We start from the raw sequence: 16993 nt of genomic DNA, 5'->3' as shown, positions 1-16993 counted from the left end.
TTAAGAACCCTTTTAACCATTAGAAATGAAACACAGATTTTCATTGGACAAAAAATGAGGTCGTTTTTACACTTTCAAATAGTATGATCGGCAAATGTCATGATTGTTTGAGAATGTATTATCTTATTCTTATTAAAAAATGATTATTTCTATTCTTAAGAATTATTAAGATCTCAATATGCTGTTGAAATTCTCATTATCTGCTAAATTCCTCGTTGTGAGTACTCTTTTTTTGACCAATAGCAAATGAGATCACGGAATACAATCTGACGTATGCGGTACGTGGATGTAGTTATTTGTTACCGAGTGTGAGCCCGCATTGATGACGACGTTCCATGAGGAAAGCCGGTAAAATACCATTCTGTACCTTCTGCTCTTTAGTTTTACACATCATATTTGCGTATTCATTGTATAAAGGAATCACTGAGCTGTAAACGTACAACTTTCTGTTATTTCTTAATAGTAAGCCGCGGTTTGGGACCAATTCATATTGCCGGCTGCCGGCTGCCCACTGCACTGGAAAGATTGCCAGCGGAACTCCGAAATCGATTCCCCGGCTGTGTCCCGGTTGAATTCATGACACATCCGGTGCGCGGTGGCAGGTTCTGGCCCTGGCTGGGGCTGGGATGGGGCCTGGGCTGGGCCTGGGGCTGGGCAGTAGAGGCGCATGGCCAATATGGGAGTCAATCTCCCATTTTGGAGACTTGCTTTGCAAAAGAACAAAAGAATCAACACCAACAAAAGCGTAGGCCTAGTAATAGGGTGTCTGGAGAAAAATATTATTTTTCTTATTTCAAGAAAATATCACATTTTCTTTGTGAATTTGAAGAGAAATGACCTTCAGACTGACAGAAATGTAACATTTTTGAAAAAAATCCGATTATTGGCTGCAAAAAAGAAGAATGAAATTAGGTCAATTTTCAGCATTTCTCTGCCATAGACTGTGTAGTTAAGAAATGGACACACACAAATCCAAATTTTTAGCTTCCGAGAGCTGTTATAAATTTATTATTAATGCCAAAAACTTGTTCAGAAAGAGTCCAATAGGATTTTTTATGCTCTTTCTGATGGTATGATTTTTATAAAGATTTGGAAACCAGATCACAATGAAAAATTGCGACAAAGTGAAAAAATTGTGCAAAACAGAAATGTCATTTTCCCATAGAAAACGCATGGGGAAATGGCAATCTCAACACACACAAAAATAAGGGTTTGCAATTTATCTCTAAATCCTTATTTAAAATGATCATATAAACTTGTCCTTAGTGTCAAAAGAAGCCCCTGAATTTTCTCTTTCCATTCATGCCAAATACAAGTTAATAATCAATTCAGATCACATTTTTCTAGTAGCCTGAACTTCCCGAAAAAAATGTGCCATATTTTCCCCTAAATCAGCCTGTCTTATGCTGACACTTTTCAGTGTGGCTTCAGACACCCTACTACTAGTAATACTAGTAGTATAATTTTTTCCACCCAAAATTTTGCCTCACTCACTGTCTTGGTCTTGGACAGTAGAGGCACACGGCCAATATTGGAGACTCTCTCTAGGGGTTGACAATCTCCCACATTGGAGACTTGCTTTGCAAAAGGACAAAAGAAACAACACCAACAAAAGCATGATTTTTTCCACCCAAAGTTTTGTCTCACTGAGGTCAGAAGCCCATTTGTTTTGTGTGTGATTGACAACAAAAATCCTTATCAAAACAAAAGTAGACGGTGAATATTTAAAGTAGACGGTGAAAAGGGGTAATTTTTCATGAGGAATCTGCTTATCACATTTTTATTTGCCGCCAAGGTAATCCTTTTGCAGCAAATGTAAACAAAGGAAATTGGACTCCAAAACTGGAGACTGTCTCTGAAATTGGATACCCAAATTCTTTACAAAAGTCTCTGATATTGGAGATAATCTCCCACATTGGAGACAGTCTCCAATATTGGCCGTGCGCCTCTACTGTTGGAGCGGGCTTATTGTAAAAAGGAGGGTCCTCGGAATGGGCTTCGGAACTACAAATGTTTGTGAAAGCGGGGGTCCTTGGAACGGATCGCCAGCGTGTGAGTGCGGCTATGGAACGGGCATGCATGCATGATGCAGCTACCGCGGCGGCCTCCGCCGGGTGCGCTCGCGCAGAGGCGTTGGTCGGACAGCGCTCTGCGGCCGCTTTTCACCAAAATTGTAGCAGATCAATGCGACCGGAACGGCGTAACGAAAAATGTGCGAAGCTTTGGAGCGGATTTCTTTCTTCTTTTTTCTCGATAAGAAGAAAATGCTATGCTTTGGAGCGGCTCTCTTTGTTCTTTTTCTCAATAAGACAAAAATGCTATGCCTTGGAACGGAAATTTGAGTGTAAAAATGGGGGTCCCCTCCGCGGCACATACCCACTATGCATTATATACTGAGTGCCCCCCCCCCCCCCCCCCCGGGGCGGGCGGGAGCCCAGGGGCTTACCGTGTATTTGACCATACTCACGGGACTAGGGTGATTTATGGTCTAAATATTTCTCCAAATGAATTGTGAAAACAGAAAGTATACAATTACCACGATTATATGGATGAAGGTCTAACGAGTGGCAGTTTCCTGACATCTGGGCACAGACTGGAACCTCAAAAAAACGAAAAGTTCTCTCCTTCTACCCCCGTCTCGATCGGCCATTTTTGTTAAAAATCGTAACAAAATGGCCGATCGAGACTGGGGTAGAAGGAGAGAACTTGGGTTAGAGCTGAGCTCCCTGGGTTAGAGCTGAGAGGGACATGGTCATGGTCATCATGGCTGAGCTGAGCCTGAGTAGCCAGGAGGCTTCTACTAGAGTAAAAATCATTTACTAATGTAGGCTTACTCTCGATGAAGCCAGGTCTTCCTTCTCATTCACCTACAAAAGGACCCCAAAACCTAAAACTTTCACCCCCGAGATTTCTACTTTCCTTCTAATAATCTAGCCCTAAATCATGTACATGGGATAAAACTTTATTTCCGACATTTCTACGCTCTCGTTATTTGTAAAAAAGAATTCATCAAAAAAATGAGGAAAATATTATGAAAAGACGGAAGAGACTTGCCCGATGTTTAAGCCACCATCTTGTTTCCTATTGTTCTTCGCCAACGTTACGCAACGCACGCGTCTGTAACGTTAGCGAAGGTAATCCTTTTGCAGCAAATCATGGAAACAAAGGAAATTGGTCTCCCAAATTGGAGAGTGTCTCTGAATCCCACATTCTTTACAAAAGTCTCTGATTTGGAATTGGAGATAGTCTCTCACATGGGAGATGGTCTCCTATATTGGCTGTGCGCCTCTACTGCTGGGGCAAGTTGGAATTAAGTGACGTGCATGCATGCGTCCACATGTACACTGCCACTGGGTAATTCCACAAAATGTGTACATCCACGTCCGACCCCCTATATATATTATATATCTATATGTGGGACCTTCATGAACATGACAATTATGATGAAATTTTCTGTTACTGTCTGCCTGAGTCAGTGAGTGTCTCTGGCTGATTTTTTGTTGAGACAGTCAGTGTCAGTGACTCAGTCTGGAATGTTCTCAAAAGGCAAAGCCAAACACGACAAAGTCAACGGACCATCATGACTCATGACTTGGCAAGTCACTTGGCCAGTTTAGTGAAGTAGATCTAGGCCCAGTAATAGGATAAGGGGTCGGGTGTCCGGACACTTAATATTTTTGAAGCTTTCTTTTTTACACTAAAAATATAAATTCAATAGTTGTAATCATTTTCTATTTTGTTCTCTATAATATTTCCTAACATTTTGTACTAAATATTGATGAAACTTCACTTGTGAATTTTTCCAAATGATTTTCTATTAAAAATTGATCGTCCGGACACAACAACTGGGTGGACTAGATCTAGTAAGACTTGAAAAATTGGGGGGTCTGACGTACAAAACCATTGATTGGTCATATTTCCCCACACTGTCAGTAGAGGTGCTGGTCCAAAAATTGGGATTGTCCCAGAAAACAAGGATATCCTCATAAACCAAGAGAAATCATGTCTTGATAAATTAAGATTGTCCTTGTTTCTGTGGACGGTTTCTTTTCATATAAATACCCCTGTGGACATAATGTTAGGCGACAATTTATACGGGGAAGGAGTGCTAAAAATAGATTCAGTGGCCTCAATTCCCCCCAGTTTACCATCTATTTTTCACGAATTGCTATCTTCCAATAATCTTGTTATGAAACCTGATACTGATAGGGCCTATGTCTTCATTGACCAGAACACTCGATTGATGTCAGCACTTGACAGGTGAATGTACTTTCTTAGATTTCTTGTGTGGAGAAATCTTTGATTTGAAAATTGAGACAGATCCTGTAATCCCCTGGGACGATCCCAATTTTCTGACCAGCGCCTCTACTGACTGCCAGGGCAGGCAGTGGCAGTAGCTAGTCTGTCAAACTCCAATAATCAAGTGATCAACTCATTTTTAATTAAGTTAATTTAGGCCTAGAGTCGAGATCTAGTGCCAATCAGATATTTACATGTACAGATCAGTTGGCTTTAGAAAATTCTAATTGCTTGAGTTGAGCCTTGACAAAAAATTTAGAAAGCAGACTAGATCTAATTTGTCATGAATATACATCAAAATAATCCTCAACACCTAAATCAGACATAGACCTAGGGCAAGGCCTAATGAAAATTACTTCAAATTGACAGAAATTCTATCATATGTGCCAAAATTGCGTATGTCGCACTCATTTTCGCACGCACGGTATACTTTTTTTTAATAAAACGTGTGGAATTTAGAAAAAATTGTTTACAAGACATCACAAAACACAATATGATTGTCTGTTTCAGACTACATGTATAGATCTAGGATTCATTATTTCATTATCTTCTTTTTATTTTTCTCTTTCGAAAAGAAATACAGGCTGTCCTTGATCTTGTTTCCTGTTTGCCACAATCTGAAAATCACATCATACTTGTCCTGAACTGCTGAAGCGCGAAGCATTGTTCATTAAAGTCTGTGGAAAGAGAAGACTACTCTGGAGCAAAAAAAACAACCTTAATTGAAATTATAATAACATTGTTATTGAGTGGTAAGAACAATGATGAATTCTTCCTCGCTTGCCGCCCAACCACAGCACTTGAATTCCTCTGTCATGAATGCAAGTATAAAGCAAGAGAACACTGCTGGAGATGCTGAGTCAATGTTCTACCGCGATGCCTCCATCAGGCGCGTTGATGCCGACACAGAAGGTGTGAAGGTAGAAGGAAGATTAGAAATTGATGTGGATGACAAAGGAACAGTAAAGAAGGAGCAGGAGGTGGAGAAGAAACGAGGAGGGGAGGATGGAATCGGCAATGAACCAAGTGTAGACATTTATATCAATAACGTTGTGTGTGCTTTTAGTGTGAGATGCCATCTGAATCTTAGGAGGATAGGACAGTCTGGTGCCAATGTGGAGTACCGGAGAGAATACGGGGTGAGTTTTTCTCATGTATACTTGATACTTTTGATTAGTTTTAAGTTTTGAAGGAGAAACCTTCTAGTACACATAGTGAGAATAGTGTATGATTTAAAAAGTTGCAATGTGTAAATCTAGTGCCGAGTTTCATGTAGTGGAACACAACGGTTTCTTTTTGTTTCCTTTGAGATCATTTTTGATTTTGTCAGAACCAGTGCAATGGTCAACGAAAAAATCATTGAAAAACCTGATTAAATGATATACATGTACATGTAGATGTAATAACTTTCAATATTCCTATTAAATGTCAACCCTTAATGAACAAAACTGTACTATTGCAAGATTATTAGTGATTTTACTTGGAGGATTTCTTGTACATGTAGTTACAGTAGGTGGCAATATTCAAAGTTACAATTTGTCCTGAGATGGCGTAGGGACAGTGATTTTCCGTTTCTAAAAATTGCCTTTTCCGTTTCAGAAAATCTCAAATTCCGTTTCAGCATGTCTGAAAACGGAAATTCCGTTTCCCCGTAGACTTTGTGTATATGAAAAAGTGACAATTCCGTTTTACATAGAAAACCAATACGCAATGAGTAGCGATGTCAAAATGCTAGCGCTGGTCAAATTTTGCATCTACCAATGTACTAACATCGCTTTAAAATCCATTTTAATCAAAGAGATTCGAGCTAAAAAACTATTTAGAGAAACATAAACAACATGAATACATTCTCACCTTTCATATTATTAGCATTATTCTATGGTTAAATGGGATTTTATCGCTGATTTGGGGACTTTTCGGACATCGTTTTGAGCAGTTGACGACCTCCGCTTATCCGCCATTTTGGATTTGTTGAATCACCGTGATCATTTTATTATGACCGAACGCAGAGGGCAGCAACACACGGCCGTATTCTGCCTTATATGCGGACGTGAGTGTAAACTAATTTAGATACGATCGAGTGATGGAGGGGCTCAAGTGTAGTTACGATATGTTGATTGTCATGATTGTAGTTTCAAAGTGAGATCGTGTTTTTTTCAGTTGATATTCGTATTTTGTTGAGGATTTGGGATTGATTTCTGTTTCTATTTTGTGCATTTTGAGAAAAAACATGTTTTCTGTGATTTTCCGTTTGAAAAGCCACTTTCCGTTTCAAAAGGGTAGATTCCGTGAATTCCGTCCGTTTTCTGCGATCGCGGAAAATCACTGTCCCTAATGGCGCTATATCCTACAACCCATGTAGTGTGCAAAGAACACCGTAATGACTCACCGCTAACAACAAATCTGATAACTCTTTATTCTGATAGCTTTTTTGCCATCAGCATCTGATATTCCTCTTCTGCTATTAGCATGATATGATAACTCTTCTACTATCAGCATCTGATAACTCTTAGTTATGCTATCAGCATCCATTTACTCTTCTGCTATCAGTATCAGCAGCTACTCTGCTATCAGCATCTGATAGTTATTCTGCTATCAGCATCTGATAGCTATTCTGTAGTGTAATTAACATCTAATAGCCATTCTGCTATCAGCATTTGATAACTCTTGTTTAATGTTTTGCTGAATATTGAGGTACATGTTGACATTCTTTGAATTCTTTTATTTGCTACAGAAAGTGAACATGAGGTTCCGCAATCCCCGAGCCACTGCTACCATCTGGTCATCGGGTAAAATCACCATCACAGGCAATGATAGGTATGTATGGGGGGGCTACTTTTTCAAACCTACTGGCTGAATCTACAACATTGGAGGAGCTTTAACATTGCAGTGAATTTTCTAGGGGTCTTTAGCATGTTGGGCAAAATTATCCTGAGCACCCATGTAATTTTTGCACCCCCCCCCCTCATCCCCCTTCATTTAAAGAAAGTTCACCCTGTCGTAAATTTGGTACGATAAAAGCAGTCCCTAATGTATCATCTACTGACAGAATGCAATGCAGATGTTGCAAATTACTGAGCAATAACACATTGTCTACCGGAATGAGAAAGAATATTGAATGTGATTGTATTTTTACGTACACATTTCTAGGGTAGGTGTCTGACACGTGAAAACTTAGACCTGCAAATGTATGTTATTTCTGTACATGTAAATGAATGTAGGTCGATGGAGTGACATAAATAGAGAATGGAGTCATGAAATATACCGTAAGTAACGGTGTATTAACCGCACCTTTTTCTCGGCGGGACAGAATCAAAAGTCGGGGGTGCGGTTTATACACGGTGACAGGTCTGAGCCAAGCCAATCTCAGCCCAATACCACTACCAGTTTTCAACTCGCGTCGGGTGGCCGAGCGTAGCCGCTTGGGGCAATCCCGTTTAGAGGGGTATAAAAGGGAAGCAACTATGACTACCGGTATCTGCCGTAAATGTCCCTCAAAGTTATATCACGGTAACAAACGCACCTACCTTCATGAAAATGACTTTTTTTAATGGTGTGACTCTGTCTTTGTTGTCATTTTTTAGTCATCGCGGCAAAGTTCAGACGCCAATCGATCGCACAGCGCGGTGCAGCTAGTTGAATAAGACATGCATGTGTAATGTTTATCGCAACGTCAACGTAAGCTGGCGCTTTACCTTTCCGTGGAAGTTATTTTGTTTGACAAATTATTGGTATTATTTGACAATTAATTTCTTTCATTTGCCTTTCCTTCATTTCTGTCTATCATCCATCATCTCAAAATCAATCTTCAATCCCCATTTTCACTCCTTCCGACTTTTTATTTTTAATTATTATTCACTTTATTCCCGCCCAGAGCTCCCATTGAAAATACGGTATACCGTGTACGGTACTAGCATTTTTTTTTGCTATTTTGCTGTCTGTAAGATACCGCCACACAAGTACTGAGAACTACCGGTAGTGGTTCAAAGCAGACAAGAAAAACACCTGAACAAAATCGCAAATTTCTCGTATCTTGAACCTTCCCGTATTCCCTTGTCTAAAATTCATGTCAAGACATTGAATGCTAGACAGAATTCTGAAAGCAAAAGTGGGGCTGTGATGCAGGAAATATGATATGAACGATCTTCTCGTATGGGTGAGCCCCCATGGCCATATTGATGCTGGTATCGGTACTTGCAATGAACACCGGTACCAACTACCATATGTGTGAGTGTGGAAGTGGCCAATAATGTCGGCAACTTGCACTTGCAGATAATTAAGTGACGAAGCGCTGATTTCCCATCATTTTTTACCAGTAATTCTTCGATATTTTTTGGTTCTTGACTCTTTCTTAAATACGCATATTAGAGATAGAAAGTAAGTTTGATTAAATTTTTTTTTTTGATGAATTTTTTTTTTTTTTTTCATCCGAAAATGGGGGGTGCGGTTAATACACGGGTGCGGTTAATACCCCGTTACTTACGGTATATGAATTGTTTGTTATTTTTTGTTCTAGCGAAGAGCATGCAAAGAAGACTGCAAGGAAGTGTGCCAGGGCACTGCAGAAAATGGGTTTCAATGTAAGTCAAACTGTCAATTGCTCGAAATTTATTGTATAATTTGTAAACTTCATGGTTTTCAGCATTAAAAATAAATAAAAATCCATAATATTGGCAGTTAACGCCAGTCATGTCAACAATGATGTGGTTTCATTAGTGATAATACCAAGTAAACTCTACATGTCATTGTCATAGACCTGGCTTCAGATAGCTGGATCCTTAGACTAGCATTTGGCTGAAATTTTGCACCAAGATCCTAGGCTGCAATACATGCTTGAGTGTTTGACCATTTCAATGTGTCTTACATGAGACATAAAAATGAATTAGGTTTGTGTGACATATGTGCCAAGGAGTTGAAACCATTCAAATTTGAATCGATGCATCCCTTGGTATCTATCTCTGGTGTTGATGCCCCAAGTACATATCTGAAAGACTAAAGCCTCCTAACAAAGCCTTGATCGATTGATCATAAAACTGATTATATAATTGATTGAATTGAATGTTATTAAAGGACAAGTCCACCCCAACAAAAAATTGATTTGAATAAAAACAGAAAAATCCAACAAGCATAACACTGAAAATTTCATCGAAATCGGATGTAAAATAAGAAAGTTGTGGCATTTTAAAGTTTCTCTTAATTTCACAAAACAGTTATATGCATATCCTGGTTGGTACGCAAATGAGGAGACTGATGACGTCATCCACTCACTATTTCTTTTGTATTTTATTATATGAAATATGAAATATTCTAATTTTATCCTCATTGTCAAGTGAAAAAGTGATTCATTCCTCTCTGAACATGTGGAATTAGCATTGTTTAATACTATATGATTCAGTCAAGTCGGTCCCTATGGTCAAATCTGTTTTAAAAAAATGAAATATTGTATAATTCAAACAATAAAAAACAAAAGAAATAGTGAGTGATGGACATCATCGACTGACTCATTTGCATGTCACTGAGTTGTGCATATCACTGTTTTGTGAAAAATAAGCGAAACTTTAAAATGCCATAACTTTCTTATTTTACATCTGATTTTGATGAAATTTTCAGTGTTATGCTAGTTTGATTTTTCTCTATTTATTCAAATCAACATTTTGATGGGGTGGACTTAACCTTTAAAGTGCAATCAGTTATACAAATAAATCATATCATAAATCGCAAAGCTGCGTGTTTGTGGTCCCAAATTTCCTGTGTGCTATAGAAAGGTAAATAATTGCATTGTGTTACACGTATATATTTCTTTAATTTGCAGGTACGGTTTTCAAAATATAAGGTTGTGAATGTACTAGGAACCTGCTCACTGCCATTTGCCATACGTATCAGGAACTTCTCTCAAAGGCATCCAAATAGTGCAAGGTGAGTTTCCATTGTTTCATTAAAGTCTATCTATCTATTCCAATAAAAAAAAGGGGGAACGTACAAATAGAAATATTCTGATTTAATTCCATATACTGTATGTGTTTAACATATTATCTCTGGTAAAGAAATTGTCATTTTTGTTTCCCTGTCATAATATTTCAAGTGTCGTCACAATTAATGCCCTGATAAACGCAAGAGAAAATCATAATCAAATTTTGATTTTAAAGTGCATTTTGCAGGGCTTTTTTTTGCCACATACCACAGATAGCAAAAATTGGGACATTACAGCTCAGATTTTAAAAAGTGATAAATGCATTGGCTAACATTGATTTGACTTTCTTTTAGAAATGTGAGCCGCAAGGTCCCACTTGTCCCCTGTGCCTGTGATAATAATAATAATAATATAGGGTATTTATATTGCGCACATATCCACCTTGTTAGGTGCTCAAGGCGCTCCTATATTACCCGGCTAAGCTAGGCGTTCATAGCGCACACAGCTTTTTAAGGAATTACTTCCTACCGGTACCCATTATGTTATGAAAAATGTTGTTATGTTATGATATGTTATGAAAAATGAAGCCCCCAAAAACTTGTGCCTGGAAAACATTGTTTTAGTGCTTCATGAAGGGAAACATGAATACCATCCTCAGACATCTAGTAAATGATGTTTTTTCAGTCAGAGATGTCTTGAAAAGTGTCTGCACGAATTTTGATTTTTATCTGATCCTGGGTGTGTATAAATCCATATAAAGACAACGTGAATCAAAATTATTACCTTTTAAAATAAGAACCTTCTAATGTTACACATAGTCTATGCCTTTAACCAATGACTTATAACCTCATTTGGATCATTCTGATTTGAATGCAGCTATGAGCCTGAGTTACATCCAGCTGTCACCTACAAGATGTACAATCCCAGGGCAACTCTGAAGATATTCTCAACAGGGAGCATCACAGTCACAGGTAAGCTGACTTTGTAGCACAAGCTCGTTGATGCTTCCCTATTTTCAGGCCAAAATCAGGCCCTTTTCTGGTGTTTAGTCCACTGAGCATTTTGTCTAATTGCCAGTTAGGCTACACCTATTTAATCTACTATCCACTTGGTCGAAAACCTTTTTTAGACCAGTGAGCTGTTTATGAATCAAGTTTTTATTTGACAAAGTAAAAAATATCAGTACACACAGTGGTTATTTGACCAACCGGGCATTAGCCTTTTGACAGGCCTCGTGACTAACTATGCTATGTTCCTCGTCAGGTCGTGGCTGAGACGAGACTAGCGGCCAGTGAAGAGAATTGGTGCGACCAGAGTGAGCGTGAGATCGAGCGACTTAATCGCGAGGCCCTTTGGAACAGGAAGGAGACATGAATGTATGAATTATTCATGAGCACGCCGATGCACCAATCCATATTGTCGGTGTTGATGACTTTATGGGACTGGGAATGTTTGCCTCTGTGCTACGGGGTCATACAGGGTTCATTGATGCAAACGATACGCTCACTGATTGGCCACTACCTGAGAGGTAGCGATTGTGAGTTGGAAACAATGGTTAATATTGATAAATCCTAGTCGGGTTCCTAAAGGCCCTGTGACTGGGCTCACAATCCTCGCATTCACCCGTCCTTTCGCAAAGTCTTTTTTCCAGTTGGTAGGCATTTGATATTATATCATAACAGACACATCCTTTTTTAAAGGCTAATCGGGCATTAGATGAAAGGAGAATTGTTCTACCTTTAACTGGATACTGTATTAAACCAAGTGTAATGTAGATAAAATGACAATTAATGTATTGAACTAATTTGATAGTCTATCACCTGGCTTCAATCGATACTAGGCTATCTGAGAAAAACACCAAAGTGCTTTACCAAGTGAATGTACTGTAGAACTTGGATTTTATCCAGTAAATGAAGCTCTGTAAGTCATGTCTTTCATCACATTCATTGTACTTACTCTTTTTTATTTTGTTTTGTTCCCCCCCCCCCATGTTTGACAACAGCGCCAGCCGTAGACAACATCAGCAAAGCAATAGAACACATATACCCCTTGGTTGAGGTTCATAAGACGCCCCTCAGTGAGGCAACCATACAGAAGAGACTCGCCAGAAAACGCAAACGAGAAGGATATGTCGAGGAAGATGAAGAGAACACTGATGATGAGTACGCCGATGAGGACGCGTTAGACGATGAGGAAGACAGCGACGACTATTCATCGGACGATAGTAGCTGAGAGAGTGAGTGGATGATCGGGCGCTGCCGTCCACGTGGAGGTTGAAGAAAGAGGTTTTATGTTCTCATTGCTCCTTTCAAAACTGCATCAGGTTTTCAGTGCAAGAAGCTGAAGGCCGGCTTATGATTTGGCAGTATGGAGAAAATGTGGTGGTCTTATGTTGAACATAGTTCATGTATGCTTTGGATTACCAGGGAGACCTTTCATCAGCTTGGGTCATCTGACAACTTTTCTGGGTTGAGATAGGCCAGGAAGCATAGGTGTCTAATTGCTTCTATTGTAAATGTCGGATAATGAAAACTTTATGAAATAGTGTCCTGGCTGCATGGCTGGCATATATATATCCAGAACATGAGGGATCCTACGACCCTTTACTGATGTTCATTTCTTCACCAAGTCTTCGGTCCAAATTCACATTTTGCATCTATGGATTGAGTCCACTGCTTATCTAAATTAATTTAGATAAGCAATTGGCTCATGAACTAAAAACTGGTGGATTTATTAATGCTCGAACTTTGCAACAAACATAAATCTAGCTCAAAGTTCACACCTTGGACCCTCTCTCAACATGCTTAATTTATCCATGAGATCAAAGCACATATTTAAAACCACCTGTGTGAATTTGGGCCTTAGAGTTTTGAATATATGCTACCGAACCAAATCACTAACCTGCCACTTAAGACAAGATATTTTCAAGGCAGGGTTTGATTTTGAAAGTTCTAATTTGGAAAAAAAATCTTGTCAATATGTGTGTTGCAGAATCAACATAAACATAATTAGGCATTGTCTAAGAATTTTGAGTAATAAGCTTTGGTGAAAAGTGGGTCCAGGAACAGATTAAATTTGAATTCCTATTTAAATGCTGTATGTATTGAAATTTAATATTTCAGGAGTCTGCTACTAAAGTGCTAGAGACAATAAGCAATTTGGGATCTGTTCAGTTTTGATGGACATTTGTGATGCTGATAACAAGAAGATGGAGGGCTAAGTTTTCAGATAATTGTTTATAAATGTGTTTGTAAATGGATAAATTGATATGAAAGAGCTTTATGTGCGTTAAATATATGTACCAAGTGCCTTTATTTATTATATCCTTTACATGGCGAGAGTTTAAGAATTGATTTGTAAGGGACTTTTTGATTCTTGCATCTATATCATGGACTGTTAAGACATGGTTTTGTTTGAAATGATTTTATTCCGACTCTTTTCCTGTCTTAATAAAACGTCCTCATATTGGTGATTTGGGGTTATCCGAAGTCTAATTCTTTCCAATAAAGCCAGATTGAATAAAAAAACATAGAACCCAGAGTAATAACATGCAGTTGCTCAAAAGGCGATGAACCCACCACAAAATGCACTCCTTTTTTAATTGTAGACAACAGCACAACAATGGTCAGCGAATTCAGGACAAGTGGAATGCCTCTGGCTGTCTCACCTGCATCACGCGATTCAATATAGCAGCAGTGCTGACTTTGAAAACTAATATAAAATAGTTATTCACAAAAAACACCATTCATATAATGATACAATACTACGTTCATTGACATTTGACCTTGATAATGTGACCTAAAACTTGTCAGTGATACTTGATTACCCCTATATCCACATTTTATACACTATATCTATAAACTTTGAAAGTTATGACAGCAATCTAATGATTACCTCTAAAATGGCCAAAGTTCAATGACCTTAAATGACCTTTGACTTTGGTCATGCGACTTGAAACTCGTATGAGATGTTCAGTTATACTTGATGACACTTCTGTCCAAGTTTTATGAACTAGACCAATAAACTTTCAAAGTTATGATGATAATTCATCAAATACCCCCAACTTGGCCAAAGTTCATTGACCTTGCATGACCTTTGACCTTGATCATGTGACCTGAAACTCGCACAGGATGTTCAGTAATACTTGATTACCCTTATGTCCAAGTTTCATGAATCAGATCCATAAACTTTTAAAGTTATGATGGTAATTCAACAGATACCCCCAATTGGCCAAAGTTCATTGACCCTAACTGACCTTTGACCTTGGTCATGTGACGTGAAACTCAAGCAGGATGTTCAGTAATACTTGATTAACCTTATGGTCAAGTTTCGTGAACTAGGTCCATATATTTTCTAAGCTACATGTATGATGACATTTCAAAAACTTAACCTTAGGTTAAGATTTTGATGTTGATTCCCCAACATGGTCTAAGTTCATTGATCCTAAATGACCTTTGACCTTGGTCATGTGACCTGAAACTCAGGCAGGATGTTAGTAATACTTGATTAACCTTATGGCCAAGTTTCATGAACTAGGTCCATATACTTTCTAAGTTATGCTGTCATTTCAAAAACTTAACCTTAGGTTAAGATTTTGATGTTGATTCCCCCAACATGGTCTAAGTTCATTGATCCTAAATGACCTTTGACCTTGGTCATGTGACCTTTGACCTTGGTCATGTGACCTGAAACTCAGGCAGGATGTTAGTAATACTTGATTAACCTTATGGCCAAGTTTTCATGAACTAGGTCCATATACTTTCTAAGTTATGCTGTCATTTCAAAAACTTAACCTTCGGTTAAGATTTGGTGTTGACGCCGCCGCTGTCGGAAAAGCGGCGCCTGTAGTCTCACTCTGCTATGCAGGTGAGACAAACACCAACTGTATTGAATATGATATGATATCACTTGACTGCACAATGAAATACAGGGCAGAACTTGAACACTTTAAATACATGTATGTTCATTTTTTGGTGGGGTTTACTAACTTTTTAGTACCATTGTATATTGGTTGATAATCTTACAAGCTAACCCAGGTTGATGACAATGTTTAACATTGCAGAAATCCTATTAAAGGGATGGTCCAGGCTGAAGATATTTATATCTCAATAAATAGAGTAAAATTTACAAAGCAAAATGCTGAAAATTTGATCAAAATCGGATAACAAATAACAAAGTTATTGAATTTTAAAGATTTGCATTATTCCGGTGAAACAGTTCTAGGCATGTCTTTATGAATAATCATTAGGGGGGGGCTGATGATGTCATATCCCCACTTGTTCTTTTATATTTTATTATATAAAATTAGGTTTATTCAAAGATTTTCTACCAAGAACTAAAACAATTCGATTGACAACTGATGAGTGCATTTGTTATATACTGCCGTAAGTTATTTCATCATAATGGAGACCCATCATCTACACATGCATGGAAAAATGAAATATTTATGTCGTGTAATAACATAAGAAAAGGAAAGTGGGGATGTGACATCATCAGCCCACCTAATGAATATTCATGACGATGTGCATATAACTGTCTTCTCAAAATATTGATAAACTTTAAAATTCAATAACTTAGTTATTTTGTTATCCGATTTTGATGAAATTTTCAGCATTTTGCTCTGTGAATTTTACTATATTTATTTAGATATAAATATTTTCAGCCCGGACCATCCCTTTAAAGATATGGAATAGAATCTGGATTGTGTCTGGTCAATGATACATATTCAGTTTCGATTTTCAGGAGATTTTTTCTTTTCAGGGATTCATTTTACAATGTATCACTGTCACATTCTACATGTACTTCCCCCTTTAAGTTTGACAAGGATTGTTTTGAAAAAAGCAAAACATTGTTTTTGTAAAAAAAAAAAAATATATATATATGACTTTGCAAGCAGAGGTAGGAAGTATGGTATGAGGTATGAAATACTTTGAATTTTAATGGAAGGGGAAAAGGGATAATTTTATGTCCGAGTATCAACTCCTTAATTGCTTGTTATTGGTTGAATTTGCAAATATTCATTTGAAATTAAACAGCTCTTGGATTGCTATGCTTATTTATAGCACCAGACAAATATATTTTATATGGATATTTATTTTGTTGCACCTTGTGTTGAACATGATTATTTTTTTCATATTTTCTATATTATGTGTATCATATAAAAAGTGTCCTCCGAAATAGCCATGTACATGAATTTGTTAAATTTTTCCTTATTTATTTTGTAACATTTGATGTGTTCGAAGTTTTGATACTAAACAACAATGTAAGATTTCTGGTGTTTTGACCATTCATCGTGAATGAAAATGTCTCTCCGTTTTTACTAAATTGGAATTGAGGAATCCTTTGGTAATGACTGGATTGTGTTTTGGAGTAAAAGGGATGCTCCGAGCTGTAACTTATATGGTTTAGCAGATAAAGAAAAATCAGACAAAAAAAAAAAAACACTGAAAATTTGATCAAACTCGGACAAGGAATAACAAAGTTATGACATTTTAAAGATTGCATTATTCCAGTGAAACAGTTTCGAGGCATGTGTTCATGAATATTCATTAGGTGGGCTGAAGATGTCATATCCCCACTTGTTCTTTTGTATGTATGAAAATAGGTTTATTTCTACCAAGGACTGAAAAATTGGATTGACAACTGTTTTAGTGCATTAGATATTCATTGCTGCAACTTATTTCATTATAAAGGAGACATATTATACACACATGTATGAAAAATGAAACAATTATGATTTCATGTAATAACATACAAAATGGAAAGTGGGGATGTGACATCATT

General features: G+C 37.7%; 1 protein-coding gene across 3 annotated transcripts; it reads left to right on the top strand.

Moving 5' to 3' along the window:
- Positions 1 to 263: 263 nt before the first annotated feature.
- On the top strand, positions 264 to 16623 carry LOC129279823 (TATA box-binding protein-like 1). 3 transcript variants are annotated; one of them, XM_054915880.2, is made up of 7 exons: positions 264 to 348; positions 4875 to 5438; positions 7034 to 7116; positions 8816 to 8879; positions 10112 to 10215; positions 11087 to 11181; positions 12213 to 13876. In XM_054915880.2, exons 2-7 carry the CDS (start codon positions 5061 to 5063, stop codon positions 12440 to 12442), a joined length of 954 nt encoding a protein of 317 aa, XP_054771855.2. In that variant the 5' UTR covers positions 264 to 348; positions 4875 to 5060; the 3' UTR covers positions 12443 to 13876. The 3 variants fall into 3 exon arrangements, with proteins under 3 accessions (XP_054771855.2, XP_063967905.1, XP_063967906.1); XM_064111835.1 differs by having other exon boundaries at positions 283 to 348; positions 4883 to 5438; positions 12213 to 16623; XM_064111836.1 differs by lacking the exon at positions 264 to 348 and adding an exon at positions 386 to 436.
- Positions 16624 to 16993: the final 370 nt, after the last annotated feature.

Source organism: Lytechinus pictus, chromosome 17 (assembly GCF_037042905.1).
Source record: "Lytechinus pictus isolate F3 Inbred chromosome 17, Lp3.0, whole genome shotgun sequence".
Classification (NCBI taxonomy): Eukaryota; Metazoa; Echinodermata; class Echinoidea; order Temnopleuroida; family Toxopneustidae; genus Lytechinus; species Lytechinus pictus.
The sequence above is the reverse complement of the archived record's forward strand: the minus strand, read 5'-3'. Positions and strand labels throughout refer to the sequence as shown.

Bases quoted from the DNA above. Each gene is read 5' to 3' on its own strand.
- LOC129279823 (XM_064111835.1), top strand. From the start codon at position 5,061: ATGATGAATTCTTCCTCGCTTGCCGCCCAACCACAGCACTTGAATTCC. The intron at 8,880-10,111 runs GTAAGTCAAACT...TTTAATTTGCAG, and splicing joins TGCAGAAAATGGGTTTCAAT to GTACGGTTTTCAAAATATAA. The intron at 10,216-11,086 runs GTGAGTTTCCAT...ATTTGAATGCAG, and splicing joins AGGCATCCAAATAGTGCAAG to CTATGAGCCTGAGTTACATC.